The 26,879-nt window shown below is 43.7% G+C and overlaps 1 protein-coding gene and 1 non-coding gene across 3 annotated transcripts in view; both read left to right on the forward strand.

Annotated features, from left to right (window-relative positions):
• Positions 1–1,147: 1,147 nt before the first annotated feature.
• IL13RA1 (interleukin 13 receptor subunit alpha 1) overlaps positions 1,148–26,879 on the forward strand; it is a 78,028-nt gene continuing 52,296 nt past the window's right edge. For both annotated transcript variants that reach the window (XM_070784204.1, XM_070784205.1), the window contains exons 1-4: positions 1,148–1,306; positions 7,386–7,525; positions 13,262–13,400; positions 14,655–14,775. In XM_070784204.1, coding sequence (XP_070640305.1) covers positions 1,228–1,306; positions 7,386–7,525; positions 13,262–13,400; positions 14,655–14,775 — 479 coding nt within the window. In that variant the 5' untranslated portion in view covers positions 1,148–1,227. The remainder of the gene's footprint in view (positions 1,307–7,385; positions 7,526–13,261; positions 13,401–14,654; positions 14,776–26,879) is intronic.
• Positions 5,961–6,088, forward strand: LOC139181810 (small nucleolar RNA SNORA35). The gene has a single exon (XR_011565549.1). It is a non-coding gene; the product is annotated as a small nucleolar RNA SNORA35 (small nucleolar RNA).

Consider the following 26,879-nt stretch of genomic DNA (forward strand, 5'->3'; position numbering starts at 1 on the left):
AATAGATTCACCCTCACACCCTCCAGAAGTGAACACAGGTCTGCCTACAGCTTGACTGGAGTCCGATGAGACTTCTGACCTACAGGATTCTAATATGAATATCATAAAACTGGGTGGTTTAAAGCCACTAAATTTGTGATAATTTGTTACAGCAGCCACAGGAAAACTAAAGGGTTCTTCCTCCATCCTCATCATCCTTAATCCTCACAATCACCCACTTTCAACGTATTCAGTGCGTACTTTTCCAGCTCACCTTCCATCTCCCAATATATATCTGTAAAAAAGAAGTGTATAGAAAGTTGGCTGTGAGTTTTGAAAAATCCAAGTACATAGCATGGTACTCTGTTGTGCTCAGATGCTCAGTCCTGCCTGACTCTTTGCGACCCCATGAATTGTAGCCCGCCAGGCTTCTCTGTCCGTGGGATTCTCCAGGCAAGAATACTGGCGTGGGTTGCCATGACCTCCTCCAGAGGATCTTCCCACCCAGGGATCGAACCTGGGTCTCCTGCATTCCAGAGGGATTCTTACCAACTGGCCCACCAGGGAAGCCCAGTATGGTACTGTCTCTCATATTTAACATTTAGCTTTTTTCTTTCTTTCTATGTTCAACTTCGCATTATGTATCACCAGCTTTCAAATATACCTTCCGTCCCGTTCACAAAGGAGGCTTCCACCAAGTGCCCTCTTTGGTCTTCCAAGTGCACCCTGTGAAGTCAGGCCTGGGATTTCTAACCCTGGAGTCAGAGTTTTAGGAAACAAGGGCTCAGAGGCCAACGACTGCAAGCTGAGACTCCAGAAGTCCAGGTCAAGGCTCCTTCCGGAGGCCGCCCTGCCCTGCCCTGCCCGGGTGCTCGGCTGGACACGTCCGAGGTTCCTCCGGGCTGCACACCATTCGCACCGAGCCGGGCGGCGCAGAGGCCTGGCCGCGACGAGGTCGGGGCCGCTCTGCCTGGCCGGCGATCGAACTCCCGGGGCGCGACGGAGGCTCGGCTGCCGCGGGGCCAGGTGTCGCGCCTCGGAAGCCGCTGCTGGAGCCGCGGGCGCCCCGCCCCTCCGCCGGCGCTGGCCGCGGGGTTACCTGCGGCCGGTGGGCGGGGCGGCCCTTCCCGTCTGCGCCGGCCCCCCCTGCCTCCAGGGCGGCGGAGCCGGGAAGTGGGAGAGGGAGCGAAAGAGGCGGAGACTGCGGCGGCTGCAGCCCGGCCGGGCTCCGAGCGAGCGGGGGGCTGCATGGAGCGGCCGGCGCGGCTCTGCGGGCTGTGGGTGCTGCTGCTCTACGCCGGCCGCGGCGGCGTGGCTGCGCCCGCGGGTGAGTTCGGTCCCCCAGCCGGGGCAGCGGGAATCGCGGCCGAGAGGCCCGCCGGGGCGCCTGGGGCCGAGGGCCGCGGCGGAGTCGGGGTCGAGGGCCCTCTCCGGGACAGCCCGCGGCCGCGGCGGCAGGCGCCTCCCGCGCCCGGCTGGAGCTTGGGGGACCCGGGGCGACCGGGCTTTCCCGGATCCCGGGCGGCGGGGGCGGCGGGGCGGGAGGACGACGACTTGTCGCCGCACTTCCCTTGGTCGTCGGGCAGCGCCGAGGAGCCTGGCGCTAAGGCCTGGGGCCCGAAAGGAGTTCGCGGGGTCGGGCCGGGAGTGTCGCCCGTGGCCCGGAGCGGGGATGAGGGGCTGCGAGCCCGCGGGGACGGCGACCAAGGTCCGGGAGTGCGGGTGACGCGCCGAGGCTCCTTGCGCGGCGGGTCCAGCGAGGTGGCGGCAGTCGAAGGGAACCTCTGAAGCGCCTAGTCCCTGTAGCAAAGGACGGGTCTCCTCTGGCGTACAAGAAATCCACGGGAAATCCGGGGCACCATCCGCGTGGAAGCCTTTTTCTTTAGTAACCTTTGTATTTTGGAATAATTGTCGATTTACAGGAAAGTTGCACAGATGGGAATTCTCATATGCTCCTCACCTGGTGCGGCCATTTAAATGAACCAACCAGTTACTGTGGAAACTTGGGGGGAGGGGCACTAATGAATTCCTGAGGGACAGCTTTTGGCCTGAGCGACCTTCTGGACTTTTTTTTGGTGAAGATAGTAGCTCCGAAGTTGATAGGTTTTATTGTCACGTTGACACAAACACCCACAATTTGTTTATTGCTTTTTCAGCCAGTGCCTTGGGCTTTGAAACCCCAGCTGAAATGGTGATTAGGAAACTTGGATGCCCTCTATTGATTCAGTCAACAAAACCTATGCCCACTCTGCGTGCCTTGTGCCAGGCAGTGTTCTAGGGGCAGAGAATACAGTGGTGAGCAAAACAGAGCAAGTCCTTGCCCTTTGGAGCTGGTATGCTATTGGTAGAGTCAGCTTAAGCGGGGGGCGGGGGGGGGCGGTAAATTATAAGGTCTGTTAGAGGGCAGTAAGTACTATGGCGAAAAACAAAGCAATCTAGGGGTTTGCCATTGTAAATAGGGTGGACTACGTAGACTGCCACTGAAAAGGCAGCATTTGAGGAGAGACTTGAGGGAAGTTTGTAGTTTGCCAGTCATTCATTCAAGTGCCTGCCTTCTTTAGTACTGAGCCAGGTGTTGTGCATTGGCTTAGAGCCTTAGAGTATATTGTGTAATCTTGTGTTCCTAGTTCACTTGGGGGGATCTGATTTCCATATCATGGGGCAGCTACAGTGCAGAGAAGGGAGGGGGGTCACCTTTCCCTTCGGTTGTTGTCAGTGAGTTACTCAGTCACGTCCAACTCTTTTCCGACCCCATGGACTGTAGCCCTCCAGGCCCCTCTGACCATGGGAATTTCCCAGGCAAGAATATTGGAGTGGGTTGCCATATCCTTCTCCAGGGGATCTTCCCGACCCAGGGATCAAACCCGCATCTCCTGCATTGCGTTGTATTGCAGGTGGGTTCTTTACTGCTGAGCCAGCAGGGAAGCCACCCATCTCTTTAGTCTCCTGATTGTCACTGTGCCACTCCAGTCCCCTCCCTCCTCCAGACTCCTCTCCCACACACCTCACACCTGGAACAACAAACAGCTGACTCTAGCTGATACTGGCAATCCCCAACTAATCAGTTTTGTCACAGAGGTTCATTGGCGACTTGGTTACTTAGAAATACAGAAACTTTTTCCCATTGGAAATATTGATACAATTGCATTAAGATATGGAGGGGGGAAAAAAGGCAAAACAAAACAGGGGACTTGGCTGTTATAATGGTCTGACCTTACCCAGCTGTGGGACTTCAGGACTGGTCATTTCCCTCCCTCGTGCAACAGTGTTCTCTGTGAAAGGAGGTTGAACTCCATAAGTTTTAAGGGCTCCTCCAGCTCTAATGGTTTGAGTGTGTATAAAAATGATGAGGTTCCCAGCTTAGTTTTAGTCTGTGTAGATTGGTAAGCCCACATTGTGGCATTCTTAATAACAACTAGCATTTCTATAGTGTTTACTCTATGCCGGGCAGCGCTCTAAGTTTTCCACGTGACCTATTTCAGCTTTCCACAGAACCTCTCCTGTTGGTGCTGTTACCATTCTTGTTTTGTATAGGAGGAAACAGGCACCGCAAGGCCCAGAGGCTTGCCCAGAGTCTCGTAGGTGGTAGACTGCAGGAGGGAGCTAGGCTGCTGACCCCAGCAGTGGCTTCCAGAGACCATGCCCCTAACCACTGCACTCATTGCCTCTCTCTGCAGAAATGAGGAGAGTCCTTGGCTGGGAGGGGAGCTGGGCCTCTCCCAGAGCAGCAGGGCAGGACTGGTGGGCATTCACGCAAGTATGTACAGGCCATTGGTAAAAAGCGAATGATCATGTATTGGAGACTTGCTTTATGATTGCCAGACTGTGTAGTCCAAACAATAGGTACCACAGGCATTCAGAAGAGGGGAAACTGAGGGCTGGGAATTCTGAGGAAGAACTGAAATTTGAGCTAGACTTTTAGGGTGGGTGACATTTGAGTTGGTGGAGGAGAAGTTACTCCCAGTTTGGGAGGCGAGCAGGAGCACAGGCCCAGAAGTAACGGTGGTGGTGCCCCTGTGGGCTCAACGAGGAGTCCGGCTTGGCAGGAGGGTGTATTGGCCAAACCAGTCAAGGCAGAAGGGCTTCATTTGCCCTTGAGGCTGAGTTGGGGTGCAGAGGGAGGGAAATGACACTGGAAGAGAAGTCAACAGGGAGACTTGACTGAGTGTGGGGCTGGAGGGAGAGGGGACTTGCCAGAGTGCAAAGCTCCGCAGGAATCTAGGATTGGAGGTGGCCCCTAGAAAGATGGGTCCTGCACGCCTTCTGTCCAGGCTCGGGCCTGACTGCTGTATGTCTGCCTGCCTCACGAGACACAGCAGAGCACCTGAGTATGATCAGGATAATAAGAGAGGTGTTGCAAGGAAAGCACTGAAAGAGGTTGATGATTAAGATGTAAAGGAAGGAGATGGATGACTCACGTGTGACTCGTGATTTCCTTGACTTTTCCCGACATACGCATGCTTCTGCCAGTTCCTGTGACTGAACGAGAGACAGCACAAGCTTTGAGTTAAGCCTTATTATTAGAGACAGCATTGATCGTAGTCATTCAAAATTAGAGTGGAATCTTGCGCTAGATGACCATACAGACTCACTTGAGGTTTGAAGTTTAGTCAAGGGTAGTTAACTTGAGTCCCCCTGGCTTTCCCACTCCCCTTTCCGGCCAGTGATCAACCCCTAAGAAATGGTTGGAATTAGGTGCCTAAGAAAAGTTTATCAGGCAGATAAGCTTGTTCTGTCTCTAAGGCCATGGGCAGATTATCAATTCCATAGAAAACCAAAGCAACCATTCAGAACTGTTGGTCTCCTCAAAAAGAAAGAAAGCACATAGCATGTATTTACATAGCCCTTATTCTGTGCCAGGCACTGTTTGGGGCTTTTCATCTGTCGTAACTCATTTAATCCTCATAATAACCATTTTCTTTGGGTATAATTATCATCTTCATGTTATAGATGCAGTGAGAGGCAGAGAGGTTAAGTAACTTGCTGGCTAGTAAGTAATAGAGCTGGCATCTGAGTTCAGGCAGCCTGGCTCCATAGTCTGTGCTCTTAATCACTACACTACGCTGAAACGAAATGTCTTACAGATGAAGAGCTGTTAGAGAGCTTTACAAGAAGCACAGTCTCCACTTGTTTATGAGTATGTCTGGATGTATTATACCCACATACATGTATTCAGATACGTTTAAACATTTGCAGATTGCATTTAAACTTTCTGTGAGTGTGTGTGTTTTAAATAGGAAGTAGAAGAATCTCAAGAGAAATGGAAGGAACTATTAGGGGAAAAAAGGATGGCAGAGAGCCATAAGTACCTAAAATGTAAACGAGTTAGAAGATCTGACTAAAGGATGTTTGTGTGTGTGTGTTAGTCGCTCAGTCGTGTCCTACTCTTTTCGACCCCATGGACTGTAGCCCACCAAGCTCCTCTGTCCATGGAATTCTTCAGACAAGAATATTGGAGTCAGTTGCCATTTCCTTCCCCAGGGGATCTTCCCGAGCCAGGGATCTACTTCAGAACAAATGGGCAAAAAATAAATCCATTTGAGAGATGGGAAATAGGGGAGGCTAATATTCCATTAAAATACCAAGGTTAAAAGATAGATTTTAAAAAGTCTTAAACTACCTTGAAAATTGGGGTATGATTTAAAGCGAACCATAAATAGGTAATATTTTTATTGTGAGGGCTTTAATTTCTGTGTGGGAGTGGGAGGTGGGTGAGAAGGCAGTATGTCAGGAAGGGCTAAACCAGCTATCCTGGACTTTTGGTGCAGTGCATTTCTGGAAACTGCACAGTAAGGGAGTTAATCCTAAAGTAGAGTGTGGTCTCCAGTAGGAACAATGTTTTCATTAAAGGCTGTATACCTGATAAATGATTTGTCTTCAAAAATATCATTGATGTGATGTCAGAAAGGCCAAAATGGAATAACTGTATATCAAGTCCTAACTTAAATCCTAACTTTTAATCACTTAAAATCTTAACTTAAAATCATTGTCACCTGACCCATTGGTGCCCCCTGGCACCAGCTGTGTTTAAATGCAGTGCAATAGGAACTCCCTGCTTCTACAAGGACTTGGCCTGCTATGGGCTGCTCCTCCCCACAGCTGGGCCTTTGGTCTACCTTTCAGAAATGCTAATGGTAGTTGAGTCAGGAATGGTGGGCTGAATATTGAGAATTCATGGCCGGTGCAGGCTGCCGTGTAGAAAACTGATTTTGCGGGGAATCACAACTACATAGTGCCTGTCGGGTTGATGTTTTGGGACAAATGGCATTTTTTTGTTCAGTTAAAAAGGAAGGTAATGCTATAAATATTGCATATCATGTAAGAGGCCCAGAGTACTCCAAAGTGTTGGCATAGAGTATAAAATATAACTACCTATTGATAAGTTAATATAGCTGTAGTTTTTAAGTAATTAATAATGATTAAGTTTCCATTAGTTTAAATAACTGAGTTTTGCAATAATTTTCAACTTATAGAAAAGTTGCAAAGATAGTACAGAGAAGCCCTTATCCAGTCTCCTTGCGGCGGGGTGGGGGGGCGGGGGATGATTTTGGTAGTCCTGGCCTCAGGAGAAGTTCTCAGGAAAGTTTGAAATGATATTTCCTTTCCCTCTCTGTTTCCTTCCCTGCATTTGGCAGAAGCATGAAAACTCCTTTCCCTGGTCCTAAAGCTGAATCCAAAATAATAGAGTCAGTAAATACTTGGTGGAGACAGTGGTGGGTTTTCTCCAAATGAAACACATTTTTCAAGACATTGGTTCACTGTTTCTCCTCTTCTCTTCCCTCTTCAGATTTGCCAGAGCTACAGTTCCAGCTGTTTAGTGTCAGACCTCAAGGGAGCAACCAGGGCTGTTAAATCTCTCTCTCAGTACTTCTTTGGAATAGTCATTAAAAAACAATTACCAGGTCACGTTAGCAAGCACAGTTAAAGATGAGGCACTTCAACACATTCGCAGAACTGCCGAGAGGGAAGTGTCTATATGGAGTGCCCTTTGGTGAGCAAGTGTAGGGGACTCCAAATACCCACAGGAGGAAAAGTTGGATGTTTAAGAATATACTGTCCTCTGGGTTCACTCTATAGCAGATGATGCGGAATGGGAGCCATACTTCCTGGGTTTGCATCTCAGCTCTGTCATTTACCAGCCATGGGATATGGGGCAAGTGACTCAAAGCCCTTGTCTTGGGCTCCTCATCTTTACAAGCTGATAGTCCCTGTCTTCTAAGGTTGTGAGGGCTGAGCAGATTCGTTTGTGGAGAGTATTTATGATACTACCTGGGTCAGTAAATGTTAGCTCTCATTAACTCAGTTTTATGATTCCTGGCCTCTAGGACTTGGAGGAAAAATGAAATGAACCACTGAAAACACTGGCTGCTGTTGATAAATGTGTTTCCTGTGCTTGATTTGAACAGAATCTCAGCCACCTGTGACAAATTTGAGTGTTTCTGTTGAAAACCTCTGCACCATCATATGGACATGGAATCCTCCTGAGGGAGCCAGTCCGAATTGTAGTCTAAAGTATTTCAGTCATTTTGGCAACAAACAGGATAAGGTAAGTTTTCTGGAACAGATCACACTGATAAGGTAAAGTGATCAACTGTGAGTTGGAGCTAAGAATGAGCTACATTCTAATCTCATTTCAAAGTGGGGTTTTTAGAGTCATGTCCAAATTTTTTTTTTTTCACTTGCATCTTTTTTTTTTTTTAATTTTTTTTATGTGGAAAATTATGAAAACAACTATGTCCAAAACTGAACATCAGAAAATATTTGCTAATCAAATACAATTGAGGTTATTAATCTCTTAGGAAATATTAGGTATCGTTGTCTAGTAGGCACTCCATAAATAATTAATTATGTTAAAATTAGTTCCTATAGGCACTCCATGAATAATTAATTATGTTAAAATTGGTTTCTGTGTTGTTGCCTGAAGCATTGTATTTATATAAGACTCTCAGTTTCTCAGGGAATTTTCTCATTTACCATCCATTAATCACATGCACAGGTAGATATGCAAGATCTACGTGTTGCCAAAGAAAATAGCCATGACAGGTGGGATTGACTAAAAGATTCCCTGATGTTTGAGGAAAAATGAGAGAAACTTTCAGCTTTTCCCAGTTGGATGTGCAACCAATTTCAGTGAATTTTTGTTAACAAGATTTCAGATTCTTTATGATAATCGTATTTAACTTAAATTTCTCTTAAGAGCCTTATTGGTTTGTAGCCCCTTATAATTGACAGGTTCCTCAAAGCATCATATTGTCTGTTCAGAACTGTTTTATACCTGTATACACTCCTTGGTTTCTGCATCTGCAGACTCAACCAACTACAGGTGGAAAATATTCAGGAAAAAAAAAAATCCCAGAAAGTTCCAAAGCAAAACTTGAATTTTTCAAACTGTCAACTATTTCCATATCATTTACATTGTACTAAGTATTATAAGTCATCCAGAGATTAAGTATAGGAGAGGATTTAAGTATAGGGCAGAGGTCATATGCAAACACTGAGTGAAGTGAGTGAGGAAGTCGCTCAGTCGTGTCCAACTCTTTGCGACCCCATGGACTGTAGCCTACCAGGTTCCTCCGTCCATGGGATTTTCCAGGCAAGAATTCTGGAGTGGGTTGCCATTTCCTTCTCCAGGAGATCTTCCCGACTCAGGGATTGAACCCAGGTCTCCCGCATTGTAGGCAGACGCTTTACCGTCTGAGCCACCAGGGAAGATCCAAACACTAGGCCATTTTAAATAAAGGACTTGAGCATCCACACATTTTGGTGTCTACAGGAGGCCCTGGAACCAATGCCCCTCCCATGTAAGAGGGGTGATTCTTCTTTCAGTGTGTGGGTGGGGAAGATGGAGGATGTTTGGGGTTGAGTTTGCCCAGGATTTTGAGGAGGCCAATGAGAAGTTGTTATTAATGACAGTACTTCGGCTCAGTGAACTGTGGAATCATCACGTCCAGGCAGTTTGGTGGCAGGAAGAGTCCGGAGAACTAGTTAGTGCACCATGCAGCTAGCTCAGTGGCCTGGGGTAAAGTCCTTAACCTCTCTGAGCCTTCATTTCCTTGTGTGTAAACTGTGGCTTTATACTTCTCTGGCTTGCTGGGACACCAAAACTAATGTATGGGAAAGCTTAATGAAGTGAGGATGAAATGGGCTCTCCCTCCCGAGGGGAACTTGCTAATCTGCCTTCCCACAGAGGTGTTAATTGTAGTTTAGATGTCGATTGATAAGAGGCTGGTCAGTTCCAAGTATTTGCCTTTTAAGAGAGGTCCTCCAAATGCGGAAGCCAGTGAAACTCTGGTAGACCAGTTCCCCTTTTCACACTGTTGGCTTCCTCTTGTTCCGAAGGATGGGCCTTGGACAGTTGGAGTCTTAGTGACAGCTTCTGGTAGTTCAGCCTTCAGAAATTACAGGAAAGACCCTTTTTAGTGTGTCACCTAAATAATCTAACTGAAACCCCCAAGAGAGGTCACCATCTTTCTAACAGGGCCTTGTTCAGTAGCCTGTCAGCCATGCTCAAGGATCAGTCAGCTAGATATGCTGACATGCCAGCCTAGAAATGGGGCTGACTCCTTAGTATAGTTACAGAAACTTAGACATAAAAGTAACTTTAGGAGGCAGTCGAATCAGAATTGGGTTGGAAATTTTGTCTTTTCCCCTTTCAAGTCTTGTGGCCTTAGGCAGGCAAGTCATTTAACTTCTCTGAGCATGAGCCTCCATTTTCTTATTTATAAAATGCTGGGGTGGGGCGGGGGAAGGCTAGTAAAAGTACTTACTTCGTATGAATGGTGTACATTTATGAAAGGAGATAATGTTTGTGATATACCTGGTACAGAGTTTGTGTTCAATAATTGTTAGCTTTTATTATGATTACTGTTGGATCGAATCATGTAAAATTGTTTCTTTTATAGGTCATCTGTATGGTTGAACTAGTATTATTGTTTAATCTTGGTCCCTCCCTTTTGCTCCCAAAGAAACCTATAAAGGGTGGCCTCTGCCTAAGGCCTACTCATTTATTGCAGGCATTTGCAGCATTGAAGGCTACCAATGTCAGGACCGTGATAAACACAGATTATCCCTTCCAATCAGTGATGGGGGATTTCCTGTCTGGTCCTTTTGAAGTTTACAGTCCTGAGTCTGAGAGTCAATGGCAGGAGAGATTTTCTTCCCCTCACACTGTCCTTTGAATATAGCATTAATGTCGTGAGACCACACTGGGATGTATATATTGTTATTGTTTAGTCACTAAGTCGTGTCTGACTCTTTGCAACCCCATGGACTGTAGCCTGCCAGGCTTCTGTCTCCATGGGATTTCTCAGGCAAGGCTACTGGTGTGGATTGCCATTTTCTTCTCCAGGGGATCTTCCTTACTCAGGGACTGAACCCATGTCTCCTGCTTGGCAGGTGGATTTTGTTCCACTGAGACACCAGGGAAGGCCCATGCTTTGAAGCATATTGATGCAGTGGCATTATAATAGTTTGTATGTGTTATGGTGTTTTTGTGACCATCTAATGGTCCCAAATTGCTAAATGAGGTAAATCATTGAGGTCATTTTCAGTCTTCAGATTGGAGAAACATTAAGATGAGACATAGAGAATCGTAGAAAAATTTTTTTTAAATAGAAGACTAGTCCAAATGGCTGCCCTCCACCAGTGTTTTAGCAATATCTAATAGGATCTGGCCTCAGATTTTAGATTTCTTTCATCATCAAGAGACAGGTGAGTCTCACTCGGTGAATAAATTAAAAGGCTGTTGTTCTGTCTAGGCATCCAAAGAAGCTAAAGATCAAGCTGACCCCCCTTTCCTTCTGAGAAAGGATTAGGAATTGGGAAAGCTGCAACCTAGCCAAATGAACATTGGTCTTGAGGGGGAAGGATTGGCTCAGGACTCTGGCCTTGATTTTTGATTAATTTTCAAAGGAGCCCAGACTCTCTGAGGGGTGGAGCATAATGTCATACAGCAGCTACCAGTTGAATGAGTCACCACAGCCGAAAGTCACGTGGGAGCCATCAGACATACTTCATCAAGATCTGCTGGGAGGGATTTGGTTCCTGGTCTGATAGAGGCACACTTGATGTGGCAGTCATTGGCAACTGGGATTCCTACTTTATTCATGCCAGTTTAATATTATTTGCCTTGAGCTTCAGAAGAGAATTTTTTTTACAGTATTTTATTTTCCCCTACCATGTCGTTTCTATGTTATTTTATTATTCATTTGCCCAAAACAAAAGGTTCAGATTTAGGTACTAAAGTATGTTTTTAATTTAAGAAATTCTATTTATTAAAAATATTTGCGTAATAAAACTCAGCCCACTCACTGGAACAATATCTAGTATAATAACTGAGATTTTTCATTGATGATTCTCACTGATGGCATTTGACCATGCATTTTCCCCTGGGTGTCCTCAAATGGCAAACGCAACTTCCACACAAGAATTATCAAGGATTCTTGGTCAGGGCGGCTCCTTCAGGGGTATATGGGACTTTTGCTGAGTAAAATAGTGTGGTTGGTGAAATGTGCATTCAGAGCTTCCCTGCCGTCATCACCAAAAATCCTGGGACTGGTCGTCAGTTTCACCGGTTGAGAAACCTCATTTCCTCAGCACACATTCATCAACGCAGGGCCAGTTCCTTACTTCATCATGGGAACAATAATGCCAAAGCATTCTCAAGAGTGTTTCAAGAAACCTCATTTCCTCAGCATGTATTCATCAATCCAGGGCCAGTTCCTTACTTCACCATGAGAACAATAATGGTGAAACAGTCTCGAGAGGCTTCTGTTGGCACAGCTGGTATGTTCCATCCCTGTAGGCAGCAACTGTATGGAAAGCAAAATGATAAGTAGGTTCCTTGGCAAGGAGTCAGGAATTTGTTGTGAAAATGTACTTGGCTCAGAATAGCTGGAGGCACCACTGAGGGTAGGCATGGCTTTGCTGCTGGGACAAACTGACTCAATGTTCATGGACCGAATCACCTTTTCTCCCCATCACAATTTTGTTTGCAGACATTTCTTTTTCTCTTCTTCCAGGGCTGACCAACGAACTCCTCTTTTAGAGTGCTGTCTTGCCTAGTCCTTAGAGCTATTCAGTATCTCATAAAGTGTTGTTTTTTCCCTTGTGTGTTTGCTATGGTTTGTTGCTTGATGATTGGCTGGCTACCTCTCAGAGGACATCCTTGGGTCCTCATTTTGAGAGTCTCTCACAGTCGCCTTCATGCTCAGCTGCTGGCAGGCATGTGAAATGGTAGAGTAGCCCCTTTAGAGTGGTAGATAGAGGTAACACTGACAAAATTTCCTCTTCATGGCTCTCAGCACGTATATAAAAGGAAATGCTGTCTCCAACTTGAGTCAGAAAATATTACAAAACAGGAAGCGCCTTGGAACTCTGATTAAAAGCAGCTCCATTCTTAATAATTCCAACTCTGTCACCTTGGAAAATGTGAATTTCCTGAAGAGTCCTTTAATCTCATTATTCTAAATCATAATAACAAGACTTGTGATTTTTATCTGTAGGCTGTCTGTAAGTTGGCTGTGGTTCCACAAAGCTTATCTACCTTTCAGAATAAGAGTGTGCTGCACTCAGTGCACGTGTCAGCCCTTATCATTCCTATGTTTATGTGAGATTGTCAAAACGGTCAGTGCGGAAAGATGTTTGGTGAAAAAGTCGTTCCTCAGCCCTCAGGCTCCTCTTCTTTACTTCCTCTCCTCAGAGGTGACCAGAGTTGCCAGGTTCTTAGACCAGTTCATTTGACCTTAATCTTGATGTTATACTACGTCTACTTGGAAGTGAATTTTTATAATCTCACTGTGTTTCCTTTGAGTTTGCTCTTAGACAGTTGACATGTTAGCATGGTAGGTTTAGAGAAAATGTCATGATGTTTATACATGAAAATGTGAGGAACTGTCTCTTGTTTCTACCAAGGTTTCTCAATGGTGGCACTACTGCCATTTAATGTAGGGTAATTCTTTGTTGTGGGGGGAGGGAAGGCTGTCCTATGCCTTGTAGAGGGTTTAGCAGCATCCTTGGCCTCTGCCCACTAGATGCCAGTAGCAATTCACTCTGCCCCCGCCCCCCCCCCCACCAGTTATGACAACTAAACGTGTTTCTGGACATCAACAAATGTTATCAACGGGGGGGAGAACAGAATCACGCCCAGTTGAGAATCACTGAACTGCATACCATTTACTAACTTTTCATTTTCTTTACACATTTCAGCATGCAAATGTTTTATTACATAAATGTATTTCTGTGCATTGGCTACAGCAATACCTTTTACATTTCTTTACCTTAGAAAATTGCTCCAGAAACTCATCGTTCAAAAGAAGTGCCCCTGAACGAGAGGATCTGTCTGCAGGTGGGGTCCCAGTGCAGCACCAATGAAAGTGAAAAGCCCAGCATTTTGGTGGAAAAGTGCATCTCGCCCCCTGAAGGTAACAACCAAAAGCACTATCTCTTGGCATTTAGAGAATACATCCAAATTATCTACCTGCTTATGTTCAGTGTTCATTAATTCATTCCATTTTCAAACACTTGAGTCTAATAAGTGTCAGGCACTTGTACTAGATGATGACAACACACTGATAACTGTGAGATGCTCACAGACAACTTGAATGACCATGCCTGGTAGTTATAGAGTACCGACTAATTTGGAAAGTAATACACACTGGCACACCCTCACATGCACACATGCACGCGCACACATGCCTTTCCCCTGAATTGAGCTTCTTAAGCTTATTCTGTGAAATGACAAAGGTGTGTATTATTATCCTGATTCATTTTATGAGGAAAAAGGAAACTGAGTGAGTTGCTGTAGATCTTCAGATCCTAGATCCAGTGCCTTAAAAAAATAACACAAATATTATTCAGTATGGGTAAGAGGCTGGGAGCATGGTTTATAACAACTTAACCTCCCCTATTCTCATTTCCCGAGGAGTTTAATAATCTGAATAAAGCCTAAACTGTATTATGACCAAAAGGTGGTTGGTGATACAAAAAATTGTATTATGGCAAAAAGTAGCCTTTTAAGGATCACGATAGATAGCAGGTTTGAATTTTAAACAAAGGCATTTAATTTAGAGATGTTATATCGTAACTTAAAAGGCTTTCTAAAGGTAGAGATTTCAGGTCAATAAGATTTTCTGGCTCCTAAGACCATAACACCATAACACGCAATAGGAAGTGACTAAGAGTTATATTTTGTTTACCTTTCCCCAAATTGCTTCAAGAGGAATGTTTGTTTAATTTTTAAAACAAGATGTGTCAGTATTGCTCAATTGACAAGAAGGTAAATTATAACTCAGTAAATGTATTTTTTTAAACAACAAGTAGATATAATGGTTGTTTATGTTTTCACATTCATTTGGGAAACTTCCTAGTCATTTCCTATGATTGAAATATTGTTTGACCTTTAAACTCTCTCTCCAGTTAGGAGTACAAGAGTTAGGGTCCCTCAATAGTAAAGATGTCTTCTTAATCTGAGGAGATGAGAGAGAAAGTTGTGAGCAAATTAGATTTGGGTTTTCTCCCTCCTGGGTGCCTTCTGGGTCAAATGGGACTGAGAAGTTAGGGGTCAGCTTTCTGGAGAAGCAGCCTGAAGCACCCTCATCACACCCAGCCCTCAGAGTGATTGGCTAGCTGGCACTACAAGGCGAGGACAGTTGTGAACTCTTAGCTGGATGTTCTAGGTGATCCTGAGTCTGCTGTTACTGACCTCCAATGCATTTGGCACAACCTGAGGTACATGAAATGCACTTGGCTCCCTGGAAGGAATACAAGTCCTGACACTAACTACACTCTATACTACTGGTGAGTATGGACTGTACACTTACTTACTGCAGAGGGACTGACTGTGATTGCATTGGGAACCTTTGAAGCTAACCTAGTTAAAACATAAACAGAATACCCTATTCCTTTCTACAGTTTGCTCTAATGAAAAATGCATCTGCTCTTGGTGTCTCATTAAAAAAAAAAAAAAAACCTTAACAAATAATTATAGATCCACTGGTATGTTGCAAAAAATATCCAAAGAGATCCCATCTACCCTTCACCCAGTTGCTTTCAATGGTAACATCTCATATATATGGTGCAGTATTAAAACCAGAAAATTGACATTGGTACAGTCCACTGACCTTATTCCAATTTCACCAGTGTTCCGTCCAGGCATTTGGATCTGTGTGTAGTTCTATGCAGTTTTATCATATGCAAAGATGTAGAACAGTTCCATTACCACAAGGATCCCTCTAATTGTCCTTTTATTTATTTTTAAAAATCAGTTAATCTGTTTGGCTGCACCTGGTCTTAGTGGCTATATGATAGATCTTTAGTTGTGGTATGTGTGTCTAGTTCCCTGACCAGGGATCGAACCCAGGCCCCCTGCATTGAGAGTGAGGAATCTTAGACACTGGACCACCAGGGCACTCCCAAGTTGCCCTTTTATAGCTACACCCACCTCCTTCCTGCACCCCTCTCCCCACACTCCTCTCCCCCAAGTCTCTAACCTCTGGCAACCACTCATCTGTTCTCCATCTATAATTTTGTCATTTAAAGAATGTAACAGGAACAGAATCATACAAAATATATTAATAACTGTCAGAGGCTGACTATATTTTTCAGTCTCTGCATAATACTCTGGAGATCCATCCAAGCTGTTGTATATATCAATAGTCCATTTCTTTTTCTTGCTGTGTGGTGTTCTATGATATGGATGTATCAGTTTGTTTGACCTTTTATTCACTAAAGGATATCTCGGTTATTTTCAATTTTTTTGCAAGTATGAGAAAGCAGTTATAAATATTCATGTTCAGGTTTTTATGTGAATATCACTTTTCAGTTCTCTGGAACAAATGCCTTAGGGTATAATTGCTGGATCATATGGTAATTACACATTTAGTTTTATTAAAAAACCACCAAATTATTTTCTAGAGTAACTGTATTGTTTTACATTCTCACCAGCAATGTATGAGTGATTGGTTTTTATCTTTCAAAAGGAAAATTATATCATTCCCAGAGTTAAAAAGTAGTTTACTGCCCCAGAGAATAACTTGTATTTCCTATGTGTGACTGTATCTACAAAATTTGTTAAATTTGTAAATTAATCTTTCATTATTTCCTTTCATTTGGAGCCTAGAATTGATTATTAACAACAGAACAGGGAAGAAAGAACCAGGTTAATCAACTGAATTTAGTAAAACCTGAGCATACATAGTGGCTAAAGCTCTGAATGGTGAGCAGAAATAAGAAACCCGTCTTTTTACCCCTGAAGCGTCATTGTAGAGGTGACAGCGCTGGACACGGTAGTTTATATAGAAAGAAGAGTGCGTGATGGAGGCTTGCAGAAGTGCAGACAGGCGTGTGAGGAGTGAGGGTGGAGCTTGGCATGGTGGTGGAGCGAGGTGAGAGGCATTGCTGAACGGGTGGACTGCCCAGATGGGGAAGTGTCTCTGAGGCTGGAGGCTGGCGCTGAGGCAGAATGGTCTCAGGACTGGGAGTATTTCGTTTATGTGATTCCAGGTAGGGAAGCAGGAGGTCTGATGTTGGCAGGGTGCCCTGCACCTGGCCTTGTCCCCCCATCTGTCATTCATTCAGACTGTTTCTGAGAGAGTGGGGTATGGAGGGCCACATCCAGAACTTCTGAAGTTATAGGATGAACAGGGCCTTTATCCTGGAATGTCCATTTTGCCCAATGACTGGATGAAAAGTATGAATATTTTTGGTATGTGACGACCCTCGTGGCTATATCATGGAATAGGACACCAAAAAATCACATGAATTTTTGAACAGAAACCTCCCAGGTGGCCTGGAGGTTGGCATTCTCTCTCTTCCCCTGTCCCCAGAGGTGCTCCCAGGCAAGTTGAGGGGCACTGCAGGCGAAGGCAGACAGTATTGAATTCACGTGGTTCAGTCTGGAGTCCCCCTGACTCCCCAGTACAGATCATTCTCATGTGAGGTCTGCAGTTTCACTTGCCTGCTGGTGGTACCTGTTGCTTCTCCTTTACTTTAAGCCCTTCAGTGGTTCCTGGCGCCTACAGTCTAAAGTCCAAACTCATCAGCAGGAGCAACAAAGCCTTTTATGCTCGCTCTCCTAACTGGCTCTGTCGCCTCAGTGTCATCCTGCACCCACCACCCAACCCACACTGAACTTCTTTCAGTTCCTCAAACTCACTCTTCAGACACTCAAACAGAAGAGTGGCATACAGACCCAACATTCAGGCAGAATAGTGGAATCACTCTGCATGCCCTTGTGGCCCAGGCCTTGCCTGTTCACCTGGACGCTTCTAACTTGTCCTTATCTCAGCTCAGGCACCTCTTCCCTTCCAGAAAGCCTTCCTTGACCTCTCTAGCCTAGGTACGTGCCCGGTTGTCATGTACCATAGTACCTTGTACTTTCCTGTGTCATAATACTCAGCACATTGCAATGTCATTTCCTGTTTACTTAGTGGTCATCCTCTCCAGGCTACCGTCTCCCTTGAGAGCAGGGGCTGTGTCTTATTCCCCCACACCCCATGCCTGACACATGGGAGGTGCTCTGTGAATAGGTTTTTGAACGTTTGGTAGTATCCAAAGTTAGACAACATTCAGGATTGGGGTGAGGACTTAGGGGGCAAGGATAAGCAACTCAGGAGCATTATAATTCAGGAACAAAAAGAGAGAAGGATGGAGTAGATCTGCCTCCCCAAGAACTAAGCCTTAAAAGAAGCAGCCTGGCCCTGGTAATGTTTTGGTGAAGTCTGGAAAGAGCCGTTACTATAGGCTTAGGATCCCTGAGTTTATTATGCTATTAATTCCCCTTGCTTTTCCTAGAGTTGTTATTGGTAAAATCACAGGGAAAACCTTCAAAGAATCTATCTTTAGCAGGGACAGGGAAAGGAAGGGAAGAAGTCTTAAAACTTTATCTCAGTCCACAGCAGACTGTGCAGGAAAGTAACCTAAATATAGAAATTAGGGTAGCTCTGAGACAGATGATAGCCTAGCCCTTGGAGTTCTTATTAGACAAATTTAGGGAAGTGCCTTGGAACGTGTTATTATTTAGTGGCTCAGTGTGTCTGACTCTTTTGCAACCCCATGGACTGTAGCCCACCAGGCTTCTCTGCCCATGGGGTTCTCCCAGGCAAGAATACTGGAGTGGGTTGCCATTTCCTCCTCCAGGAGAACTTCCAGACCCAGAAATCAAACCCACATCTCCTGCGAGTCCTCATTACTTATCTGTTTTATATATAGTAGTGTGTCGTGCTCAGTCACTCAGTTGTGTTTGACTCCCTGTGACCCCACCAACTGTAGCCTGCCAGGCTCCTCTGTACATGGAATTTTCTAGGCAAGAATACTGGAGTAGGTTGCCATTTCCTCCTCCAGGGGATCTTCCCGATCCAAGAATCAAACCTGCATTTCCTCCATTGGCAGATGGATTCTTTACCCTTGAGTCACCTGGAAAGCCCCACCTTGGGGCATATACCAGCACAAAATGAATCTTAGTGCAGATTACAAAACTAGCATCCCCTCTGGATGAATAAATTATCAAAAACTGGCCCAATCAAATAAGAAGGCATTCTTCTTCCTCTGGACCAAAGTGTTCAACTTCAGGGCTGATGCAGCATCTTACCAAAGCTGACCGCAGACGGTGCTTGGGCTGGTTGGCTGGCTTTCAGCCCTTAGTTCATACTGTGGTGCAGGGATAAGCTACAACCATGGGATGGCATCCATCCCAAGATAGTGGGGGTTCGCTGGCACCCAGAGGTGGGGGGAATGCAGCAGGGACACCACTTCTTGTCATACACATTCCCAGAGTCGGTCATCAGCGTGGACTCTTCCTATAACATAGACCTGTACTGTCCAATACAAGAGCCACTAGTCACACATGACTGTGTTTACATTTTAATTCAAATTAATTAAAATTAAATCAAATTAAAACTTAAGTTGCTCAGTTTTACTAGCCAGTTTCACATATGGCTAGTGGCTCCTGTACCAACAGCACAAATTTCCATAATCCCAGAAAATTTTATTGGACAGGCTGGTATAAATTCTGTATCTTTTGCCCTTACCACCTTATTCTCTTTTCTGGAGCCATACTGCTTGGGTTCAAATACTGACTCTCTTACTAGCAGTGTGATTTGGGGCAAGTTACTTCTCTCTCAGCCCCAGTTTTGTAATCTGTAAAATGGGAGTAGTAACAATAGTGCTGCCTCTTAAGGATGTTTTGAGGGCTGTTATATGAAGAGTGTTTGGAGTTGGCCTAATTGCTAACATCTGTAGAGTAACCATGCAATGAAAGTGAAAGTGAAGTCGCTCAGTCGTGTCCAACTCTTTGTGACCCCATGGACTGTAGCCCACCAGGCTCCTCAGTCCATGGAATTTTCCAGGCAAGAGTACTGGAGTGGGGTGCCATTTCCTTCTCCAGGGGATCTTCCCAACCCAGGGATCGAACCCGGGTCTCCCGCACTGCAGGCAGATGCTTTACCGTATGAGCCACCAGGGAAGCCCATATAGCATGCAATACGTGCTAGCTATATGGTTTTTTATTATTCATCCCCACTCCCTTGAGGATGCAGCCAGTACACAGAGCTGACCTCTTCTACCACCTCACAGAATTGGCACCTAGCCCACACCTGTTCCTCCCCACTCTCCCCTGGAGAGATCCTTTCCAGTCTAAACCACAGAAGAAAGACACGTGGCTCATTCATTATCAAACAGTCAGAATTGGTTGAAGTACCAGTTTAAAATCACCTCAAACAAACTGCCAGAGACTGTTTCCCTAATCTCCAGTCAGAAAAAGATGGAGTCATTTTGAAGCCCCAGGGTGATGACTTCCAGTCCTTCAGGGATAGTCTGGCATTGAAGGGAGCCTGACCTTAATAGCTACAGACTAGCCAAGCCAATGAATTTTAGGGAATTTCTTAACAAACTAATCATCTTTACAGTGCAGGAAATAGTCTTTAATTTGTCCATTTCCTCCTTCTGTCAGCAGAGTGATTGTGTGGATTTCAGTGTGTGGTTTTTAACAGGAAGCACTCAAATGCCTCCTATCTTAGGTTATCATCTAATCTTTCACAAGATTTCAAAAATTTTCTCTTCAAAATCAGTATTTTCCCTTTTGTTATTTTTTTCTGAAGTACAACAAAAGATTTTTTTTACATTTCTTATCTGGATTCCATGAGAATATGTGAAATACTCAGGGTACAATGAAAAAGGAATCTCAAAGGTTACTCATTAGAGGAGTTCCGTTCATTATTGAAAAACGTTAACTTTCTACATAGTTCTCTTTAGTTATGTAACAATAATGTCGTAAGTTTCTTCAGTTTCTATTTCTGTGTGTGTGCAAAACATTTCAGGCCTGTCTGATCTAAAAACTAGTCATGGCTGTAACTTAGTTTTTAAAAAACTGTTTTCATTCATGAACCACAGGGGCCAACAACTAGGAGAAAAAATTTATATACTATCTCTTAAAGGACAAGGTCACTTTGTATATTGAAGCATTTCTTTGAACAGCCTTTGAAGAAGTAAATACATTAGATCTGAATTAAAAAAAATTTTTTTTGTTTGTTTTCGTTTTTTTAAAAAGACATTATTTATAGCAGTTCTAGGTTTACAACAAAATTGAGAGGAAGGTACAGAGATTTTCCATATACCCACTGCCCCTACAATTAATAGCTTTCCCCATTATCAACATCCCTCACCAATAGTACATTTGTTACAATTGATGAAGCTACATTGATATACATCACCACCATCAGAATTCTACATAGTCTGTATTAGGGTACACTCTTGGCCTTCTACATTTTATGGGTTTGGACAAATGTATGACATATATCCATTGTTATAATTACCATACAGAGTACTTTCATTGCCTTAAAAATCCTCTGCGTTCCACTAATTCATCTCTCCCCTACTCCAACCCCTGGCAACCATTGATTTGTTTATTCTCCTAGTTTTGTCTTTTCCAGGATTTCATCTGGTTGGAATCAGACAGTATGTAGCATTTTCAGATGGACTTCTATCACTTAATAATACACATGTAACATTCCTCCATATCTTTTCATGGCTTGATAGTTCATTTCTTTTTGGTGCTGAATAATACTCCACTGTCTGGATGTATTACAGTTTATGTATCCATTTAGTGACTAAAGGACATCTTGATTGCTTCCAAGCTTTGGCAATGATGAATAAAGCTGCTTTAAACTTTTGTATGTTGGTTTTTGTGTAGATATAAGGTCTCAATTTCTTTTGGTAAATACCAGAGAGCACAATTACTAATCATATGGTAGGAACATGTTTGGTTTTGTAAGAAACTGTCTTCCAAAGTGCCTGTACCGTTCTGTATTTCCACCAGCAATGAGCAAGAGTTCTTGTTGCTCCACATCCTCATCAGCATTTGATATTGCCGATGTCTGGATTATGGGCGTTCTGACTGGTGTGTAGTGGTATCTTGTTGCTTTCATTTGCATTTCTCCGATGATATGTGCTTATTTGTCATCTGTATGTCTGTGAAGATCTTTGGCTCATTTTTTAGTTGAGTATTTTGCTTTATTGTTCAGTTTTATGAGTTCTTTGTATATTTTGGCTAACAGCCCTTTATCACATGTGTCTTTTGCATACATTTTCTCTCCCGCCCCTCCAGTGTTTGGCTTCTTTTCTTATTCTCTTGATATTATCTTTTGCAGAAGTTTTTAATTTTAATGAAATTCAGCTTATCAATTATTTCTTTTAAAGATCATGCCTTGGATATTGTATCTAAAAAGTCATCACCATACCCAAGATTGTCTAGGTTTTCTCCTATGTTATCTCCTAGGAGGCTTATAGTTTTGCACTTTACATTTAGGTCTGTGATCCATTGTGAGGTTAGCTTTGTGAAGAATATAAGGTCTGTGACTAGATTCTTTTTTTTTTTTTTTTAACATGTGGATATCCAGTTGTTCCAGCACCATTTGTTGAAGAGACTATTTGTGCTCCATTGTATTGCCTTTTCCCCTTTGTCAAAGATCAATTGACTATATTTATGGGAAAGATCTGCTTTTTATAAGACTGGATTTGTAGCACAGTCCCCTGGAGAATTGCTGTCAAAATGCTTATCTTAGTCCCTGGGCAAAACCTTCTAAGTAGGATTCTCTGGGAGAGGGGTTGAGGGACTTGCATTTTTCAAATGATCACAGATGATTCTAAAGTAAACAAATCAAGGGTTTGGGACTCTTTCCTCTTAGTTCATTTTCTACATTGTCTTCCTTTTCTGCAGAATGTTTGCACATCTCCCTTGTGACTAATGATGTAAGGCTTTACTCTGTGTATTCTTCTAGTTACTATAAAAGAGAATCCTTTGATAACTTTGACAAAAAGTGTAATGAGCACATTCTGTCTGCCTGTACTGTGCTGGATGATTACTGGGGAAAGGTCTACATAGACGTTTTTGGAAATAAGAAAGAAGATATCAGCATTTAGAGCCACATAGTAGAGTAAGACACTTAGAAAGACCTCATGCTATGGAACACTGATCTGGCAGTGGTTCAGTTCAGGTCAGCCACTCAGTCGTGTCCGGCTCTATGCAACTGCATGGAATCTAGCACGTCAGGCTTCCCTATCCTTCACCATCTCCCAGAGTTTGCTTGAACTCATGTCCATCAAGTCTGTGATGCCATCCAACCATCTCATCCTCTATCATCCACTTTTCCTCCTGCCTTCAATCTTTCCCAGCATCAGGGTCTTTTCCAATGAATCAGTTCTTCGCTTCAGGTGGCCAAAGTATTGGAGCTTCAGCTTCAGCATCAGCATCAGTCCTTCCAATGAATATTCATGATTGATTTCCTTTAGGATAGACTGGTTTGATCTCCTTGCAGTCCAATGGACTCTCAAGAGTCTTCTCCAACACCACAGTTCAGAAGCTTCAATTCTTTGGTGCTCAGCTTTCCTTAGGGTCCAACTCTCACATCCATACATGACTACGGGAAAAACCATAGCTTTAACTAGATGGCCCTTTGTTGGCAAAGTTATGTCTCTGCTTTTTAATATGCTGTATAGGTTGGTATATATGCTGTATAGGTTGGTCATAGCTTTTCTTCCAAGGAGCAGCATATTTTAATTGCATGGCTGCAGTCACCATCTGCAGTGATTTTGGAGCCCAAGAAGTCTCTCACTGTTTCTACTGTTTCCCCATCTATTTGCCATGAAGTGATGGGACCAGATGCCATGATCTTTGTTTTTTGAATGTGGAGTTTTAAGCTAGCTTTTTCAGTCTCCTCTTTCACTTTCATGGATCACAATAAACTGTGGAAAATTCTGAAAGAGATGGGAATACCAGACCACCTGACCTGCCTCTTGAGAAATCTGTATGCAGGTCAGGAAGCAACAGTTAGAACTCGACATGGAACAACAGACTGGTTCCAAATAGGAAAAGTAGTCCGTCAAGGCTGTATATTGTCACCCTGCTTATTTAACTTATATGCAGAGTACATCATGAGAAATACTGGACTGGAAGAAACACAAACTGGAATCAAGATTGCCGGGAGAACTATCAATAACCTCAGATATGCAGATGACACCACCCTTATGGCAGAAAGTGAAGAGGAACTAAAAAGCCTCTTGATGAAAGTGAAAGTGGAGAGTGAAAAAGTTGGCTTAAAGCTCAACATTCAGAAAACGAAGATCATGGCATCCAGTCCCATCACTTCATGGGAAATAGATGGGGAAACAGTGGAAACAGTGTCAGACTTTGTATTTTGGGGCTCCAAAATCACTGCAGATGGTGACTGCAGCCATGAAATTAAAAGACGCTTACTCCTTGGAAGGAAAGTTATGACCAACCTAGATAGCATATTCAAAAGCAGAAACATTACTTTCCCAACAAAGGTCTGTCTAGTCAAGGCTATGGTCTTTCCTGTGGTCATATATGGATGTGAGAGTTGGACTGTGAAGAAAGCTGAGCGCCGAAGAATTGATGCTTTTGAACTGTGGTGTTGGAGAAGACTCTTGAGAGTCCCTTGGACTGCAAGGAGATCCAACCAGTCCATTCTGAAGGAGATCAGCCCTGGGATTTCTTTGGAAGGAATGATGCTAAAGCTGAAACTCCAGTACTTTGGCCACCTCATGCGAAGAGTTGACTCATTGGAAAAGACTCTGATGCTGGGAGGGATTGGGGGCAGGAGGAGAAGGGGACGACAGAGGATGAGATGGCTGGATGGCATCCCTGACTCGATGGACGTGAGTCTCAGTGAACTCCGGGACTTGGTGATGGACAGGGAGGCCTGGCATGCTGCGATTCATGGGGTCGCAAAGAGTCGGACTTGACTGAGTGACTGAACTGAAAGAGGCTCTTTAGCTCCTCTTCACTTTCTGCCATAAGGATGGTGTCATTTGCATAGCTGAGGTTGATATTTCTCCCAGCAATCTTAACTCCAGCTTATGCTTCATCTAGCCCACCATTTCACATGATGTACTCTGCATATAAGTTAAATAAGCAGGAAAATAAATAAATAAAAAGCAGTTAAATAAGCAGGCTGACAATATACAGCCTTGAGGTGTTTCTTTTCCAATTTGGAACCAGTCCATTGTTCCATGTCTAATTCTAACTGTTGCTTCTTGACCTGCATACAGATTTCTCAGGAGGCAAGTCAGGTGGTCTGGTATTCCCATCTCTTTAAGAATTTTCCAGGGTTTGTTTAGATCCACACAGTCAAAGGCTTTGGCATAGTCAATAAAGCAGAAGTAGATTTTTCTGGAAGTCTCTTGCTTTTTCAGTGATCCAAGGGATGTTTGCAATTTGATCTCTGGTTCCTCTGCCTTTTCTAAATCCAGCTTGAACATCTGGAAGTTCTTGATTCATGTTCTGTTGAAGCCTGGCTTGAATAATTTTGAGCATTACTTTGCTAGCGTGTGAAATGAGTGCAGTTGTGCAGTAGTTGAGCATTCTTTGGCATTGCCTTTCTTTGGAATTGGAATGAACACTGACTTTTTCCAGTCCTGTGGCCACTGCTGAGTTTTCCAAATTTGCTGGCATATAGAGTGTAGCACTTTTACAGCATCATCTTTTAGGATTTGAAATAACTCAACTGGAATTCCATCACCTCCACTAGCTTTGTTCATAGTGGTGCTTACTAAGGCCCACTTGACTTCACATTCTAGGATGTCTGGCTCTAGGTGAGTGATCACACCATTGTGGTTATCTGGGTCATGAAGATCATTTTTGTATAGTTCTTCTATGTATTCTTGCCACCTCTTCTTAATATCTTCTGCTTCTGTTAGGTCCATATCATTTTTGTCCTTTACTGTGACCATCTTTGCATGAAATGTTCCCTTGGTATCTCTAATTTTCTTGAAGAGATCTCTAGTTTTCCCCATTCTATTGTTTTCCTCTATTTCTTTGCATTGATCACTGAAGAAGGCTTTCTTATCTCTCCTTGCTATTCTTTGGAACTCTGCATTCAAATGGGTATATCTTTCCTCTTCTCCTTTGCCTTTAGCTTCTCTTCTTTTCTCAGCTATTTGTATGGCCTCCTCAGACAACCATTTTGCCTTTCTTTTTCTCAGGATGGTCTTGATCACTGCCTCCTGTACAATGTCATGAACCTCTGTCCATAGTTCTTCCGGCACTCTGTCTATCAGATCTAATCCCTTGAATCTATTTGTCACTTCTGCTGTATAATCATAAGCAATTTGATTTAGCTCATACCTGAATGGTCTAGTGGTTTTTCCCTATTTTCTTCAATTTAAGTCTTAATTTTGCAATAAGGAGTTCATGATCTGAGCCACAGTCAGCTCCTGGTCTTGTTTTTACTGACTGTAGAGAGCTTCTCCATCTTTGGCTGCATAGAATATAATCAATCTGATTTTGGTAGGGACCATAAGATGATGTCCATGTGCAGAGTCGTCTCTTGTGTTGTTGGAAGACAGTGTTTGCTATGACAAGTGGATTCTGTTGGCAAAACTCTGTTAACCTTTGCTTTGCTTCATTTTGTAGTCCAAGGCCAAACTTGCCTGTTACTCCAGGTATCTCTTGTCTTCCTACTTTTGCATTCCACTCCGCTATGATGAAAAGGACATCTTTTGGGGGTGTTAGTTCTAGAAGGTCTTGTAGGTCATCATAGAACCATTCAACATCAGCTTCTTTGTCATTAGTGGTTGGGGTATAGACTTGGATTACTGTGAAATTGAGTGGTTTGCCTTGGAAATGAACAGAAATCATTTTGCTGTTTTGGGATTGCATCCAAGTACTGCATTTCAGAATCTTTTGTTGACTGTGAGGGCTACTCCATTTCTTCTAAGGGATTCTTGCCCACAGTAGTAGATATAATAGTCATTTGAATTAAATTTGCCTATTTGGGTCCGTTGTAGTTCACTGACTCCTCGTATGTCGATGTTCACTCTTGTTGTTTGACTACTTCCAATTTACCTTGATTCATGGATCTAACATCCAGGTTCCTATGCAGTGTTGTTCTTTACAGCATTGGACTTTACTTCCTTCACCCGTCACATCCACAACTGGGCTTTGTTTTCTCTTTGGCTCCATATCTTCATTCTTTCTGAAGCTATTTCTCCACTCTTTGCCATATTGGACATTTACCGACCTGGGAAATTCATCTTTCAGTATCATATCTTTTTGCCTTTTCATACTGTTCATGGGTTCTCAAGGCAAGAATACTGAAGTGGTTCACCATTCCCTTCTCCAGTGGACCACGTTTTGTCAGAACTCTCCACCATGATCTGTCTATCTTGGGTGGCCCTACACGGCATGGCTCATAGTTTCATTGAGTTAGACAAGGCTGTGACCCATGTGATCAGTTTGGTTAGTTTTCTGTGATTGTGGTTTTCATTCTGTCTGCCCCCTGATAGGTAAAGATTGTGTTTAAAGGACACTAATAATGTCAGAGAGGTCAATCTGGAGAAGACATGAAGCCTCAAGTGATTAGGGCATGAAAAAGGGTGAGAGGAATATC

Source organism: Bos indicus, chromosome X, assembly GCF_029378745.1.
Source record: "Bos indicus isolate NIAB-ARS_2022 breed Sahiwal x Tharparkar chromosome X, NIAB-ARS_B.indTharparkar_mat_pri_1.0, whole genome shotgun sequence".
Taxonomy (NCBI): Eukaryota; Metazoa; Chordata; class Mammalia; order Artiodactyla; family Bovidae; genus Bos; species Bos indicus.